The sequence below is a fragment of the Poecilia formosa genome, unplaced genomic scaffold (genome assembly GCF_000485575.1).
Source record: "Poecilia formosa unplaced genomic scaffold, Poecilia_formosa-5.1.2 Scaffold47, whole genome shotgun sequence".
In the NCBI taxonomy this organism is placed as follows: Eukaryota; Metazoa; Chordata; class Actinopteri; order Cyprinodontiformes; family Poeciliidae; genus Poecilia; species Poecilia formosa.
In genome coordinates this window covers 658,047-673,067 of record NW_006799986.1, presented here as the reverse complement: position 1 = coordinate 673,067, position 15,021 = coordinate 658,047, and the positions used below count along the sequence as shown (strand labels likewise).

The window sequence follows — 15,021 nt, the reverse complement described above, 5'->3', positions numbered from 1 at the left end:
AAAAAGTAAAGGATCGTGGCGTGTCATGGGCCAGAACCAGGACGTTCTGTATGATTCTGAGCTGAGAATTACAACACAGCAGTGAAACATGGCCGTTTTCTGTCTGTGCTGCTAACCTGGCTCACCTGCAGCCTGAAGCTCACAGCTGCCACCTGCTGTTGGCAGCAGAAACAGGTAGAGGTCAGAGGTCGTCCTTTCTGCACCAGGACCGTTTCTGTCCTCTGTCTCATATCTGCAGGTTCTGTTCCTGGTTCTGAACCATTATTTCCAGAGTTCATATGAAACACCTGAAGTTTTTTGTAAGTTTTTCTCGCCTGTCGGTTGTTTCCTGTGGAGGGATGACCTCATGTCTGGAAGACGGAGACGTTTTCCAGGCCCCTTCTTTTCTCGGTAGGTGCAGCACATGGAGGCAACCTGCGTTTCACATTACTGCTGTTTGTGCAGCAGCAGAACATGCAGAACCAGAACATTTCAGATTACTGCTGAGTAACTGAAGAATCTGAAACTTCAGGAAGAATTAAAGCTGCAAACAATCAGAGACTGGAGCAAAACTATAAAACTAAAAGACTTCTTCACCTGTGAGATCTCCAACCTGGTGGCTGAACGTGGAACATTTCATGTCTGCTGTGTTTTATGTAGGACAGATGATCGCTTAAAGAGACGGTTCATGAGTTTGGAGCTGAAATATAATATTTATCTTCATTCTGAGCTGATCTGACTGAACTCTATCAGTCCTGCATTAAGGGGAGCTGCATTGGCCAAAAGTAGAGAAAAATACTCACATTTTCAAATATAATATGTACATGTGGAGGTTAATCTGTGGGTGTAAAACTCTGAACATTTACCTGTGTGACATCATCTCTCTAAGCTGAACTTTGGGGCTAATCTGAGAAAATCTTCACATTTTAAACTGTGATTGTGTAAAACTGCAGCCGGGTTGAAACAGCAGCTCAGTCGTGTAAAATAAAAACCTTCTGTGAGACGTTTAAACGTTAAACGGTGTTTCTGCTGGAGCGTTTGGCTCGGTTTGTCACTCTGAAGCCCCGCCTCCTGAAGGCAACCGCCCGGTCGGTTCCGGTTGGTTCCAGTCGGTTCCGGTCGGTTCCGGTTTTTCTAGAGTTGGGAAACAGAATCAGAAAAACGGCGTTCAGTGTCTCTTAGAACAAAATCATATTATTATCAATAATCAGAATATCAGTGAATTAAAGATGGAATATCAAAGAATAAAGTTGTAAAATTATGAGAAAACAGTTTTGATATTTATTAAGCTGATACCAACTAGTTTAATCTGATTCTTTCTTCTAATCATCTAAAAGTTTTGCTAATAATTATTGTTTCATGCTGATGATGTTAAAAGATAAAATATTTACTTATCTATAAAACCAATACCAAAATATAAATTCACAAGATACTAAATGTTCCTCATTTCATTTAATTATTAATTTTGAATTTATAAAATTATTTTTTTAGGAATTGTCATAATTTCCTTATTCTAGTCTTATGACTTTATTTTAGAATAACTATGAATTTATTCTCATATTATTTTGACTTTATTTTCATACGATTTTATTTTCTTATTAATCTTTTCTGATAAAATTATAACTTTTCTCCGATCATTTCGACTTTGTGGTAAAAATTAATTTATCATAAAATCACAACTTAATTCTCATATTTTCTTTGTCGTTCCACTTTTTCCTTGTAGTATTTGGAGTTTATTGTATAATTTTATTCTATTAAAGTTAATTTATTATTATAAAATTATGACTTTATTCTTCTATTGTCGCACAACGTGATTCCCTTCATACTGTGACTTTATTCTCAGAATGAAGAAGGTTGACGTCTTGCTCTGTTAGTGACAGCCGGACCTTTCCCGCCTGTTTTCCAGAACCTTCCATCAGAAGCTGATCTTCCTCTTCCTGTGTGTTTCAGACGGCAGCTGCGAACAGGACGGCCAGATCTACACCAACAACGACATCTGGAAGCCGACGCCGTGCCGGATCTGCGTTTGCGACAAGGGGAGCGTTCTGTGCGACGACATCCAGTGCGACGACGTGACCAACTGTGAGAAGCTGTACATCCCGGAGGGCGAGTGCTGCCCCGTCTGCCAGGGCGACTCGCCCGGCACCGGCGGCGGCGGTGGCGGGACGGGGAGCGTCGGTGAGCTGCCTCCGACAGGAAGTCGCTCCTACGGCGCTTCGCTAAAACCTCAAAACGAGCTAAACTGACGTCTGATCACTTTTAGCTCCGAGTTGAAAATATTCAGGGGCCATTTTTTCCTTTTTTTCCCCCCAATTAAAAAAATACATGTTCTTGTGAATTATTTTCCTTTTACCTGCAAAACAATCAATAAAACATGTAATATTTGCCTTAACTTTTTAGATCTATTACTTTCAATTTTTTAAATTTATAAAATGTTTTTAGTTTTTCCCCAGAAAATAAAATGAAATGTTCTACAAATTTTGCTTCATTTGTCCAAATATAATGAATGGCTGTGACCAAGTTGGTTTTTAGTAAAAATCCACTGGATGTTTTTTACGCAACTTATTATTAGGTAAGAATAAATAATAATAATAATAATAATAATAATAATAATAATAATAATAATAGAAGCCAACTAAAGAAAGAATATTTCTGTTGAACATTTTATGAAGATGTAAACTTCCAACGGAAAATATCATCCTAAAAAAATTACAAAACTTTGTGCCACACAAACTAATCCAGGGGCCACAAACGGCCCCCGGGCCACACTTTGGACACCCTGGTTAGATCAAACAGGCTGGCCACAATAAATCAATCAGTCACCTGATAAATAATGTCCAGTTGTGTGATTTATCATTTTTCTCCTCAGTTTGGTGTTTTGGTCTCAACTTTTGAAATTTTGTTCTTAACTCATTTTATTTGTAGTTTCTGTTGTTTTATTTATTTTGAATATTTAAAATCTTTTCCAGTGTTAAATGTTTGTTAGAATTTAAAGTTTATTGATCTTTGAGAATGTGTTCTTGCATTATTATTATTATTATTATTATTATTATTATTATTATTATTATTATTATTATTATTGCATTATTGCCATTATATTACTNTCACCTGATAAATAATGTCCAGTTGTGTGATTTATCATTTTTCTCTTCAGTTTGGTGTTTTGGTCTCAACTTTTGAAAATTTGTTCATAACTCATTTTATTTGTAGTTTCTGTTGTTTTATTTATTTTGAATATTTAAAATGTTTTCCAGTGTTAAATGTTTGTTTGAATTTAAAATTTATTGATCTTTGAGAATGTGTTCTTGCATTATTATTATTATTATTATTATTATTATTATTATTATTATTATTATTGCATTATTGCCATTATATTACTAGAAAATTATCTAAAACATTATCTGTGTGATAAATGATAGTAATATTATAGTTTACCACATTTTTTACTATTTGAAACAGTAGTAATAAATATTTCACAATTTTACCACAAAATATAATAATAGTAATTAAACTTTGAATCCACGTTGCCCAGCCCTGCTGAAAAGTGTGGCATGCTCGTTCAACATCTTTTTTTTTTTTTTTTTTTTTTTTTTATTTTGACAGATTATAAGTGAAATGGTTTTAAATTGTCCTTTAAAAAATGGCTTTTTCAGACTTTAGACTTTTATCATCTTGTGTTTGGAAAGAGAAAAAAAAAGATAAATTATATAAATGGAAATTATTGAGCTCATTTTAATATTTCATGTGATTAGTTGACTTATTGATTATTGCAACAGGCCTTCTCATTTGTAAAACACTTCTTTAGGACACCAGTTAAATTGAGTTATTTGTGTCACTGAACTGCACAAATAACATTTAATCGTATCTTCATCTTTTATCGGTGCTTTCAGTGGAGAAAATAGAAAAACAAACAATCCCAACATTATGGACAGTTTGGGTTTTATCATAACAACATGACAAATTATTTTCTTGGTAAGATTGCGGTAAATGATCAATTTAGAAAATAAAAACCTGAACCATCTTTGCTGATCTGAAATGTTTTCTCTGTACTGCAGGCGGAGGCAGAATTTACAAGGTAAGGCGGCGTTTCCTGCTTCGTGTCGCCCGCCTGGCGCTGCCAGCGTTTCTCTGACGTTTTCTCTCTGCGTCCTCAGGGTCAGAAAGGAGAACCAGGAGAGGTTCCTTACGTGAGTAGAGCTGCACATCTCTGAAGCGGTTCTGGTTTCATAGATCTAACGGGTTTTTCTCTGCAGGTGACGGGGGTCCGAGGCCGACCTGGACCCATGGTGCGTCGCTCCGCCTCTCCGTTACGCCCAAACATGTCACTTCCTGCTAAGCTCACCCTGTTTTCATCTGCTGGTTTGAAATGCTCGTTTTGTCTGACAGGGGCCGCCGGGGCCACCAGGACACAGAGGACCTCACGGGAACAAAGGAAGACCCGTACGTCTGGTTCAGGAAAACAAAATCAATCTGAAGTTTCCATCATCGACATGAGAGTCACATTGATTTAAGCTTTTAACAGCTTAATTATTGTTCTTACCTGTAATAGTTCTTTGAAGCAGGTTAAATTATACACAGACATTCATACAAAGCGGTGGTGTTCAAAGTGAGGTTCGTGGGCCATTTGCAGGCCTTGGCAAACTTTTGTGTGGCCCTTTTTTTAACTTTAAATGGAAAATGTTACCTGCAACCCAGCATATTTTTCTTTTTTTAATTGTATTTTATTCCTAAAAACAGACCTGGGTCAGTTAGCTTCAAACTAACCATTTAGTTTGAAACTAAGTATTTAGCTTGCTAACTAAATATTTAGCTTCAAATTATATTTACCTTGCTAGCTAAGTCAGTATTTAGTCTGAAACTCAATATTTAGGTTAAAGCTATATTTAGCTTGCTAAGTAAACATTTAGCTTGCACTCTAAATATTTAGTTAGCAAGCTAAATGTTTAATTTGCCTCAATAAAAGTTTTTTGACCGCAAACATCTGAAGTGTTATGCAAAGGTTTAAACAGACATTGAACTATTTCCCAAGTCAAATATTTAATTTGGATCTTAATATGTTGTTAGTTAACTAAATATTTAGCTTGGTAACTAAATATTTAGCTTGGTAACTAAATATTTAGCTTGGTAACTAAATATTTAGCTTGGTAACTAAATATTTAGCTTGGTTTAGTATGAAGCTGTGACATTTATAAATTAATAACCTATGGCTGAAATATTAAGCCCCAATTTTTGTCTCTTAGGAATAAAAAAACAAAATTATAGCTGTTAACTTTTGACAGTGTAACTTAAACGGCTCCTCATAGCGAAGTGTGTTTGTCAGTTAGTAAAAATGCTAAAGCATGGTAGCTCCACTGCTAGCGGATTGATGCTGCCTGTTTTATATCCCCATCCTGACTTCCTGGTCGTTTTAGTTGGTTTTAAACTTTTAACGACCTCTGACCTCCTGATTTTTAAGTGTTTGTGAAATCATCTTGAAGTCATCTGGTCAGCTGTTATTGGCTCTGAGATTAAACTCTGGGTGATTTTAATGCTAGTTTCAGAATAATCCCACAAGCTGCAACCCTTTCCACAGCAGAACAAATGAATTATCGAAACTCCACAAACAATGTGAGGTTCAGCTCCATTTGTGCTTCAGGTTTTTAGTTTATCCAAAGCAAAACAAACAAAATTAGATCAGTGGGATCAGACCAAGTCTGGCAGCTCTGACTTTTATTTCCATGTTTCAGTTTGATAAAAACATTCAGCACCAGAGGAGAATCAGTTGGAGTCGGTCTGAGTCCGTCTGTTTTACTTTAAAGGGACTGCGAGGACTGGCAGGGTTCGATGGAGAGCCGGGTATTCCGGGTCAGCCTGGAGAGCCGGGACCTCCGGGTCCCCCGTCACACCCGGGGGTGAGAGGAGCCGCGGCGTCTGAACAGCTCGCAGCTGGAAGCAGCCTGATCTAACCTGAAACGTGTCGTCTGCAGGGGCTGGGAGCGCACATGGCTCAAGGAATGGATTCAAAAACAGGACCGCAGCACATGCTGAGTGGAGCCAGGGTAAGAACCGGCCGGCGCCGCGGCAGCAGGGACGGCTCTGGGGGTTATGGTTCCACATGGAGAACATCAGGATCTGGTTTCTGATGTCGGCCTTCTGGGCCCTCAGAGGGGAAGTTGTTTGGTTTGCTGTTAGGGTTAAAGATCTGGAAACTTCTCTAGATGGTGAACATTTCTGACTTCCTTCAACATAAAAGGTCCAGTTGTGAAAACCAAGTAACCTGCTGAGCTGCATCTTTTACAGAAAACAAGTCATTACTTTTTGGATTTACATATTTAACATGCAAATTTACAAAATTAGGCATAACAATGACCACTAGATGGAGACAAAACACCAAGAACATGAAAACCTTTAAAACATGAATTGAACTTGTTTCCCCTGTCAGACAGGTTTGACTGGAGACCAAAGTTTCAACAATAGTTACATTTTCAGTTGATAGAGTTTACTTTCCTTTGAGCAACCTGTTCCCCTCCTGGCCTGTGGGGGCGCTGCACCAAGAACCACTGAAGGAAACGACACAAAAACCTCTGAAGACACTGAGAGCAACTTCCTGTTTCACCAGATGGAAACAAGATGGAGGCGTCAGATTTTAGCGGTTGGAGGATTTCTCTTTAGTCTTTGGCTAAAGACCAGGAGCTATTTCTGCTGCTAGCGCTAGGCTAGCACGTTAGCGTTGGTTGTGTTTACCCAGGATGTCCTGCGCTGTAGTCCACTTCCTGCTTTTGGAGCGATCTCTGGTCCGCTTGGCGTTCACTTCAACCAAACCAGACCGAGGTTTAGAGGACCAGAGGTCAGAGGTCAGAGGTCAGTTAGCGTTCACACCCCACAAACTGAACTGGACTTCCCAGACAAACGGACTGGAGTTGGATTAAAGTGGACTAAACCGGACTGGTGTGAACGCAAACGTAGAGACCATAACCCTGGTGAAGCTGAGACTCGCCCAGTTCATCTCTGTTGAACTTTACAGGTAAAGGAACGGTGAGGAGGTCTCTCATGTTGGGGGGAGATCGGAGCAACTCTTCACGATGAATTGAGTCCCTTTGGAGGTTTTCCAACCATGTTCCACTGCAGAGACGCCTCGGATCTGACCCAGAGTTTACTGGAGGAACTGTATTCTGGATCACTCTGTCCCGTTCTTCTGAAACTCCTTCAGCCTCGTAAACACCTTTTTTTTCTGAGAATGATCTGGAGGTTGGAAGGTGCCGGAGGCGGTGCTGGCTCGGCTCTAACTCTGTGACGTTTGCATAGTTTCAACGTGAATATGAAAGTTTTCTCCAGGTACTCCAGCTTCCTCTCACAGGAAAAAACATCCATATTAGGTTAACTGACAACAATCTGTTGGTGGATTTGTCTCTGTGTTAAACCAAACTATTGACCAATGGATAGATGTTATTATTAAAAGTTGAAGAAATAAACCAAAGTATCAAATGTTGCATGTTTCTTGCTGGTTTTTTAGGGAGATCATTTGGGAACGTTCAGCTGCAGCACCATAAATATGAAGCAGCTCCTGAAATTAATCCTTTGGATGTTTGTTTCAGGGAGAAGCTGGACCCAGAGGCCCAATCGGACCAAACGGCTCACCTGTAAGTCCGTCTCCTACCTAATGATCGCTGCATGTTCGCTCTGTTTGTCCTGAAACGTGTTAATCCTGCCTTGACAGGGTCACCCTGGACCACAAGGACCTCCCGGAGAAGTTGGTGATCCTGGTCACATGGTACAAAGACCTTTTTCTAACTTTACTGTGTACTACAGATCAATCATTCATTGTGATATTTTAATGTCATGTTTTTGCTTATCAGGGTTCGCCAGGGCAGAGGGGACCGGAGGGCCCGCCAGGAAAACCAGGCGAAGATGTGAGTGTCTGCAGCGTTCGAGAACTTTAACCCTGTTGAAACATTTACAATAACACAAAACAAGTGCCACTTAATGTTGAATATGTCTTTGAGAAAGGAGCAGAAACATTTTGTCTTTGTAACTCTGCAGCCATAAACTCAAAATAAACTCAGTGAAATCTAGAGAGCAGAGATGGACACTCTGCCTCGTTTCCTCTGAGCGGATCGACGTGGTTCAGTAACTTACGGTCCGCCGTTTTCAGGAGTTGGACTCTCACAGGGCAGGTAAAGTTAAACCAACACGTCTCACTCTGTCCTCCAATCAGTGGACGGTGTTGATTGGACACAGTCAACAGACACGGGTACCTGAAGGTGTCGTAGCTCCACCATCATCCTATTGATGAACAACTGAAGTTTGACCAAGAATATTTAAAATGTAAACAGACAGAATAGTGAACCAAACCGCACAACTCAGTGGAAACGAGGCATAGTTCTGCTCTGCCAGCACCACTCCAACCTACCAAAGATGGTTTTTATGATGAGATATTAAAACCAACCAAACCCTTTGAGCAACCTGTTCCCCTCCTGGCCTGTGGGGGCGCTGCACCAAGAACCACTGAAGGAAACGACATGAAAACCTCTGAAGACACTGAGAGCAACTAAATATAAACAAAATGGAGTGTCGTCAGATTTTAGTAGTTGGATGATTAGTTTTTTGTCTTTGGCTAAAATCTATGAGCTGTTTCTCCTGCTAGCGCTAAGCTAGCCGGTTTGTTCTGGCTGTATTTACCCAGGATGCCCTGCGCTTGAGCGGTCTCTGGTTCGCTTGGTGTTCACATTCAAACTGCACCAAAGTTCACTTCAGCCGAACCGAGACGGAGGTTTGTAGGCCGACCAGAGTTTGATCAGCATTCCCCAACCAAACCGAACTTTGACTAGGCAGACAGACTGGAGTTGGATTAAACAGGAATGGTGTGAATGAACCCTAAACAGGGACAGAAATGTCAACTGTCTGCGTGAAAAAACAGGTTCATCAAAAAGGTCCTGAACTTCCTCTGAGGAAAACATTTCGTAGAGGTGAAAGGTCAAGCCTGATGTGCTTCATTTGCATAAAAAAACACAGCTTACAAGCTGATTGTCTGATTTCAGGTTTATTTACAGCACAGAAAATGTTTGGCTCTGGAAGTACAAGTATTTAAAATATTTAAAAACACAAAAGGAACAAAATGGATTTACTGTAAAATAATGGAAAATTTTACAGTTTATTTAAGCCTGGTATAAATGAGAACTAATTATAGAATAACACTTTCTAAAGTCATTAAACATTCCTGCATCTCCTTAGATTGTAAATGTCTTTTCTCATCCAGGGAGAAGCTGGCAGAGCAGGAAATTCTGGAGAAGTTGGATTCCCTGGATCCTCGGTAACTTTGGAGACAACAGAGTTTATTTTACTAAAATCTTCATTTCCCATAAATAATCTCACATTTCGTTCATATTTAGGGACCAAGAGGGTTTCCTGGAACGCCCGGTCCGCCCGGCCTGAAGGGCCATCGAGTGAGTAACAACAAACTTTAAAATGATTTTATTAATCAAGGCGTTCTAGAAATGGATTCGGTTGATTTTCGTTTCTTCTAGACGATTGTTAAAAATCTGATTAACATTGAATTTGTTTACTGAATTCTCTGTTTCTGGCCTTTAGGGTCACATTGGGCCTCTTGGTCAAAAGGGTGAAACTGGAGCTGTGGGATCCAAGGTAAAAAATAATCTTATCGTTTTCTGAAGGTTTGAAGATTTAATGACAATAATGAGAACAATTTGCATTGGCCATTGTTTCCATGGTAACTATCCATTTCGCTCTGTGGAAACTTGAGGTTTGCTTTCAGCAGCAGATCTGATGTGTCGTGGTTATAGCGCCCCCTAAATAATAAACTGCATTTTTAAATTAATTTATTTAATTAAATGATTAAAAGTGTTACTGTTCATTATTTAATGAGATATTTGAGGGTACATTTATTTATGGCCTTTCACACCTCATGGCTCACATCATTGTGATGCTGAGAATCACTTCTCGACCTGCGGTTGACGTCCCGCAACCTCCCCAGGGGCCCCGACCTCCGCTTTGGGAACCCCTGGCCAAGAGGTTGATTATGAAATTGTCACATCAAATTAGGTTTATAAAAACTAAGTTCTGTTTGATATAATGGTGCTAACATCTAAAGTCTGAAAATGTTTTAACTGGAGCAGCAACATAAATGGAATCAAATTCTTCATTATACAACAAACTGCCAGGAATCCGTCCAACTACACTGAAATAATTTGGAAAGACAGTACAATAGGATTTATTTTCAGATTTATGGACTCATCTGAGTGTCATCTGCATAGAATTGATCAAATAATTTTATTCCTGCCTGGTATTCAAACCAGGCAGGAACAGAAATAGAAAGGAGTCGAGGAGTAGTCCCTGAGGCACGCCTCGTACCCACTGAACCGTCATTAAGACTGACAGAGACGGTGTGTTGATGCTGCATCTTTACTGAGCAATAAAATGAGGTTCATCTGGTTTTGTAGGGGGCTACAGGCCCGCCTGGCCCGATGGGAGGACCGGGACCCATGGTGAGTTAAAATACATTTTGTTTTTCTTAGAAGCATAAAGCATGAAAGTGTAAATTTAATGAAATCACTTTTATGGATGGGTAATTTATTTGTGTTTAACTAACAGGGTCCTGCTGGAATGCCCGGAGAAAGAGGCCGGCCCGGACCTGGTGGAGTGGCAGTACGTCTCTTCATGCTAACTTTTACTTTTATTAGACACTGAATTGTAAAAATAACACTCATAAACATGAAACTCAATTTCTGTTAGGGGAAGCGTGGCATGCCTGGCAACATCGGGAAACCTGGTCCACTGGTGAGTGGTTAGACTATTTACCAAACAAAACCATGCCAGATAAAAGCAGCTGGCATTTCTGAGGCGCGATTCCAACATTACAATCATTCATCTTTTTTATCCCTCCTGGCCAGCAGATGGCGACAGTTTACTGGTTTAAGCAAAAGCAGTTGTTGTCAAAGCAAAGTACTAAACATTTTCAACTTTAGCTAAATTGCTTTAGGATTTATCTGGAAAAATAAATGTAGGGAAGCTAAGTGCGCTAAATGTTTTCAAAGTTAGCAAAAATGCTGGACACTTTAGTGCATTGGTGGATTAGCAGGAGTGTGCTAACCACTGCTAACCTGTTATCAAATGGATTGCCCTCATGTGTCTGAAAGACTTATCAGACAGAAAACGTGTTGTGGCACCTTTGAGGTTCATTGGTTTGAATTTTTGTTTGTATGATCAGAAATTCCTGAGCCTTTTGTGAATAACAGCAACGTTTCTCAGAATCTCCTTAGAAAAACATTTTCTTCACCATGTTAAGACAGTCCATAAAGCCAGTTTTAGGTCAGGCTTTTGTCTGTCTGCCATCCTAATTAATAATTTCATCAGTATAACTCTGTAATATTCTCTTGTCTGTCGGACTTCAGGGCCCGTTGGGTCTCAGCGGTCCTGCCGGGTATCCAGGAGGCCCGGGAATGAAGGCAAGTACAGAAACACACTGAGTTTCATGACAACATGACACATACAGACTTCATGATGCTTATTGTACATGGTGGTCGTCTTTCACAGGGTCAGCCTGGTCCCACAGGGGTCAGAGGTCCAGAAGGCCCTCAGGGTCAGAGAGGAGAGACCGGTCACCAAGGCAGAGCTGGACCAGTTGGACTGAGGGTCAGCATCTGGCATTTCTTATACTGCAGCACATAGAGAGGGCATTAAATGGATGTAATGCTGTTAGCAGACATAACGTTAGGAGCTTTGTGTTCACAGGGACCCATGGGTACAGATGGAGGCCCAGGAACCAAAGGACCAGTGGTGTGTAAACGTTTTTCAGCTCCAACTGAGCTTCATTCTTTACTACAAACCAATCAACCAACCAACCAACGGGTCTCTCTTCACAGGGTAACTTGGGCCCACAAGGTCCAGGAGGCCACCCTGGACCGTCCGGCCCACCAGGACCGCAGGGAAGCACCGGTCAGCCTGGCATTAAAGGACAGGGGGTGAGCTGACTCTAAAGTTTTCACCTGTTTCTGGACCTCTGTTAAATCTCCACTCATGTTAATGAGACTGACCTCCATCCAAAGGGAGACGTTGGAGTTCCCGGTTTCAAAGGTGAAGCAGGACCAAAGGGAGAACCGGTGAGAGTCCATTGAAAAAAAGCCGATTACCTGAGCCTGATGAGCAGTTTTCTAACGTTCGGATCCGTTCTGGTTTGTGTTTCTGTCTTTGTTAGGGTCCACCAGGTTCCCAGGGAGTGATAGGACCCCAGGGTGAGGAAGGAAAGCGAGGATCGCGTGGAGATCCCGGCTCGGTTGGCCCTCCAGGGCCCGTCGGTGAGAGAGTGAGTCGCCATTTTGTTCACAACAGTACCTTGTTCTAAATAATCCCATAATTTCACAACAGGGTTTTCAAAAGTCCTAATTTTTTATTCATGTTCACATTCACAAGTTCAAATCCTTCTTACCAAATCGGTCCATCCATGACCTTTGGTCTTATTTTGAACAGGGATGTTGACTGAGACCTTCTCCTTCCCCCATTGGTTGCTAAAGCTAAAGCTGCCAGGATGAGCTAGCATAGACGATGTTGGTTAACTCTCATTGGTCAAGACAAGTCCACCTGTTGACCAGAGCTGCTGGTCTGTTCAGGACCAGCTGCCCAGAAAAGTCTTCCTTTGGGATTATCAGGTGCCTGAGTGAACTCTGGACTGATCTGAACCCTTGTCGGTTTTTCAGGGTTCTCCTGGAAACAGAGGTTTCCCTGGTGCTGATGGCCTGCCAGGACCTAAGGTATTGTACATTTGCTGTGAATATTCCTGTCTTATTTTATCTGATTCATATAACTAAAGAGTAATTCCCTCCTTTTGGAAAGGGTGCTCAAGGAGATCGTGGCATTTCTGGCCCGCCGGGCCCTAAAGGTTCTCTAGGGGACCCGGGCCGTCCAGGGGAGCCTGGTCTACCAGGTGCAAGGGTAACACAAGAGCTGTCTTTTACCTTCAAACTGCTGGATCTCACCTGTTGGTTAAATCTTACTGGTTCTGTCTGAGGAATCACTACTTTTTATTTGGTAAATCTTCCACAGGGTCTTACTGGCACCCCAGGAGTCCAGGGGGCAGAAGGCAAGCCAGGGCCACTGGTACGTCACTTACTCACTGGTTAGCAGGGCCGACTCAAAGCCAAAATCACAGATAGATGTTTAAATGTAGGATTGGCTCAGTGATTAACATGTCTGCAAATTTATCATTTTAAATTAAGTAAGCTTTATTTTAATGTTTCTCCTTTACGTTTTTCCATACACCATTTTTTTAGAATACCATTTTTACCTTTTGTATTTATCTTGTAATATTACTTAGTTTCTATATTTCTGTGTTTCCTGCTAACATGCACATTAATCCCTGCATTATGTTTGAATTGAATGAGGCTGTTATGCAGAACATGGCAACAGTAACCTCCATTAGCATCATTAGCTTTAGCAGCTAGCTTAAACTGCAGCAAAATCAGCAAATCAACATTTCTATCAATAAGAAACGTGTTTGGATGTAATTAGATATGAATAATCTGTAAGATTGAATTTATAAACAATTATGATTCCCCAATTCACAATAAAAGCTCTTTTAATTTACAATAAAAGCTCTTTTAATTTACAATAAAAGCTCTTTTAATTTACTTTAGAATAAAAAATCTAGTTTACATACAGAAATATGAAGTCAATTCAGTAAAATCACACAGAGAGATTCTAAGTCAAGTGTTTTATCATAGTTATAAAACAAAGCAGTCAAGTTAGACTGGAGAAAGGCACACAATAGCCTTGCTAATCATTAGCATCTTTAGCTTTTGCAGTTAGAATAAGTTACATTAAGTTCAGTTACCTAGAGGGATTATAAAGCAGGATAACTTTATAAAATAAGTTTTAACAGATAGAAATTTACCAGTGGATTAAATTTCTCCATACTTTTGGGAAAACTACACATCATATCAAAAGTTAGCTAATCATTAGCACCTTTAGCTTTAGCGGTTAGCATGAGCTGCGTTAGGTGCAGTTACACAAAAGGAGTCAACTTTGTAGTTTTAACAGATATAATTTTACCAGGAGATTAAATGTAATGTTCCTTCTTTACGTTCATAATGAAGGACCACAAACGTATCAACATTATTGAGTCTGGTATCAACAATGACGATGCTAGCCGTTAGCATGGTTAGGAAACAGTTCATGTAAAACTTTACGCTCTGGAGCTATTTTCATTTCACTGTCTTTAAATTTACTTTGAAGTTTTGATTCTCTGATTAAAATACGCGGTGCGTTGTTTTTAGGGTCCGTCCGGTGAAGACGGACGTCCAGGCCCCGCAGGATCGATTGGTAATAGAGGCCCAGTGGGAACCATGGGGGCCCCGGGCCCCAAAGGTTTCAACGTAAGATTGCTTCTCCTTCATTTTTACACATTTCAGCTAAAATCTCATTTTGTTTCTGACTTTAAATATGTTTTTCACATAAAGGGTGATCCTGGAAAAACAGGCGAACAAGGATCTCCAGGAGTTCTTGGTCAAAGAGTAAGTCATTTCCTCCAGCTTTAACTAGGCCGTTTACCTTCTGTGATGAACTTATTTGTCACTTTGCCATCAGGGACCTCCAGGAAAAGATGGAGAAGTTGGCCCTGCAGGCCCGCCCGGCCCGCCTGTACGTATCGTTATGTGTTATGAACTTCATGCATCATTTCTAGACCTAAAAAATGACTTTTGTTGACCAAAGGGCCCCGCAGGAGACAGAGGAGAGCAGGGGCCGCCTGGCGTGAACGGATTCCCGGTGCGTTGAGTTTATTTTCTCTAAAACAAAACCTTCACAGCATCCTAGAGATATGAACTGGACGAGAACGATCTTCTTTTTTATTGTTTCATCTCTTATTTATTTGTCTGTAGGGTTTGCCAGGAAACCAAGGGCCCCCCGGAGAGTCTGGTAAACCAGGTGACCAAGTAAGTCCAACAAAAATAACATTTTTATCCACAAGGTTTCTAGTCAGTAACTCACCTCTGTGTTGCTTTCAGGGCATTCCTGGAGAAATTGGTCCACTTGGTCAAATTGGACCGAGGGTCA

General features: G+C 40.6%; 1 protein-coding gene across 1 annotated transcript in view; it reads left to right on the top strand.

Annotated features, from left to right (window-relative positions):
- The window catches only part of LOC103138143 (collagen alpha-2(V) chain-like), a 52,784-nt gene that overhangs the window by 28,810 nt on the left and 8,953 nt on the right, over positions 1-15,021 (top strand). The window contains exons 2-32 of the mRNA XM_007552257.2: positions 1,930-2,157; positions 4,035-4,054; positions 4,134-4,166; positions 4,233-4,265; positions 4,366-4,419; positions 5,778-5,870; positions 5,946-6,017; positions 7,554-7,598; positions 7,676-7,729; positions 7,815-7,868; positions 9,215-9,268; positions 9,348-9,401; positions 9,547-9,600; positions 10,416-10,460; positions 10,567-10,620; positions 10,708-10,752; positions 11,367-11,420; positions 11,509-11,607; positions 11,707-11,751; positions 11,838-11,936; positions 12,021-12,074; positions 12,170-12,277; positions 12,669-12,722; positions 12,805-12,903; positions 13,015-13,068; positions 14,244-14,342; positions 14,427-14,480; positions 14,554-14,607; positions 14,680-14,733; positions 14,847-14,900; positions 14,973-15,017. Coding sequence (XP_007552319.1) covers positions 1,930-2,157; positions 4,035-4,054; positions 4,134-4,166; positions 4,233-4,265; positions 4,366-4,419; positions 5,778-5,870; positions 5,946-6,017; positions 7,554-7,598; positions 7,676-7,729; positions 7,815-7,868; positions 9,215-9,268; positions 9,348-9,401; positions 9,547-9,600; positions 10,416-10,460; positions 10,567-10,620; positions 10,708-10,752; positions 11,367-11,420; positions 11,509-11,607; positions 11,707-11,751; positions 11,838-11,936; positions 12,021-12,074; positions 12,170-12,277; positions 12,669-12,722; positions 12,805-12,903; positions 13,015-13,068; positions 14,244-14,342; positions 14,427-14,480; positions 14,554-14,607; positions 14,680-14,733; positions 14,847-14,900; positions 14,973-15,017 — 2,018 coding nt within the window. The remainder of the gene's footprint in view (positions 1-1,929; positions 2,158-4,034; positions 4,055-4,133; positions 4,167-4,232; positions 4,266-4,365; positions 4,420-5,777; positions 5,871-5,945; positions 6,018-7,553; positions 7,599-7,675; positions 7,730-7,814; positions 7,869-9,214; positions 9,269-9,347; positions 9,402-9,546; positions 9,601-10,415; positions 10,461-10,566; positions 10,621-10,707; positions 10,753-11,366; positions 11,421-11,508; positions 11,608-11,706; positions 11,752-11,837; positions 11,937-12,020; positions 12,075-12,169; positions 12,278-12,668; positions 12,723-12,804; positions 12,904-13,014; positions 13,069-14,243; positions 14,343-14,426; positions 14,481-14,553; positions 14,608-14,679; positions 14,734-14,846; positions 14,901-14,972; positions 15,018-15,021) is intronic.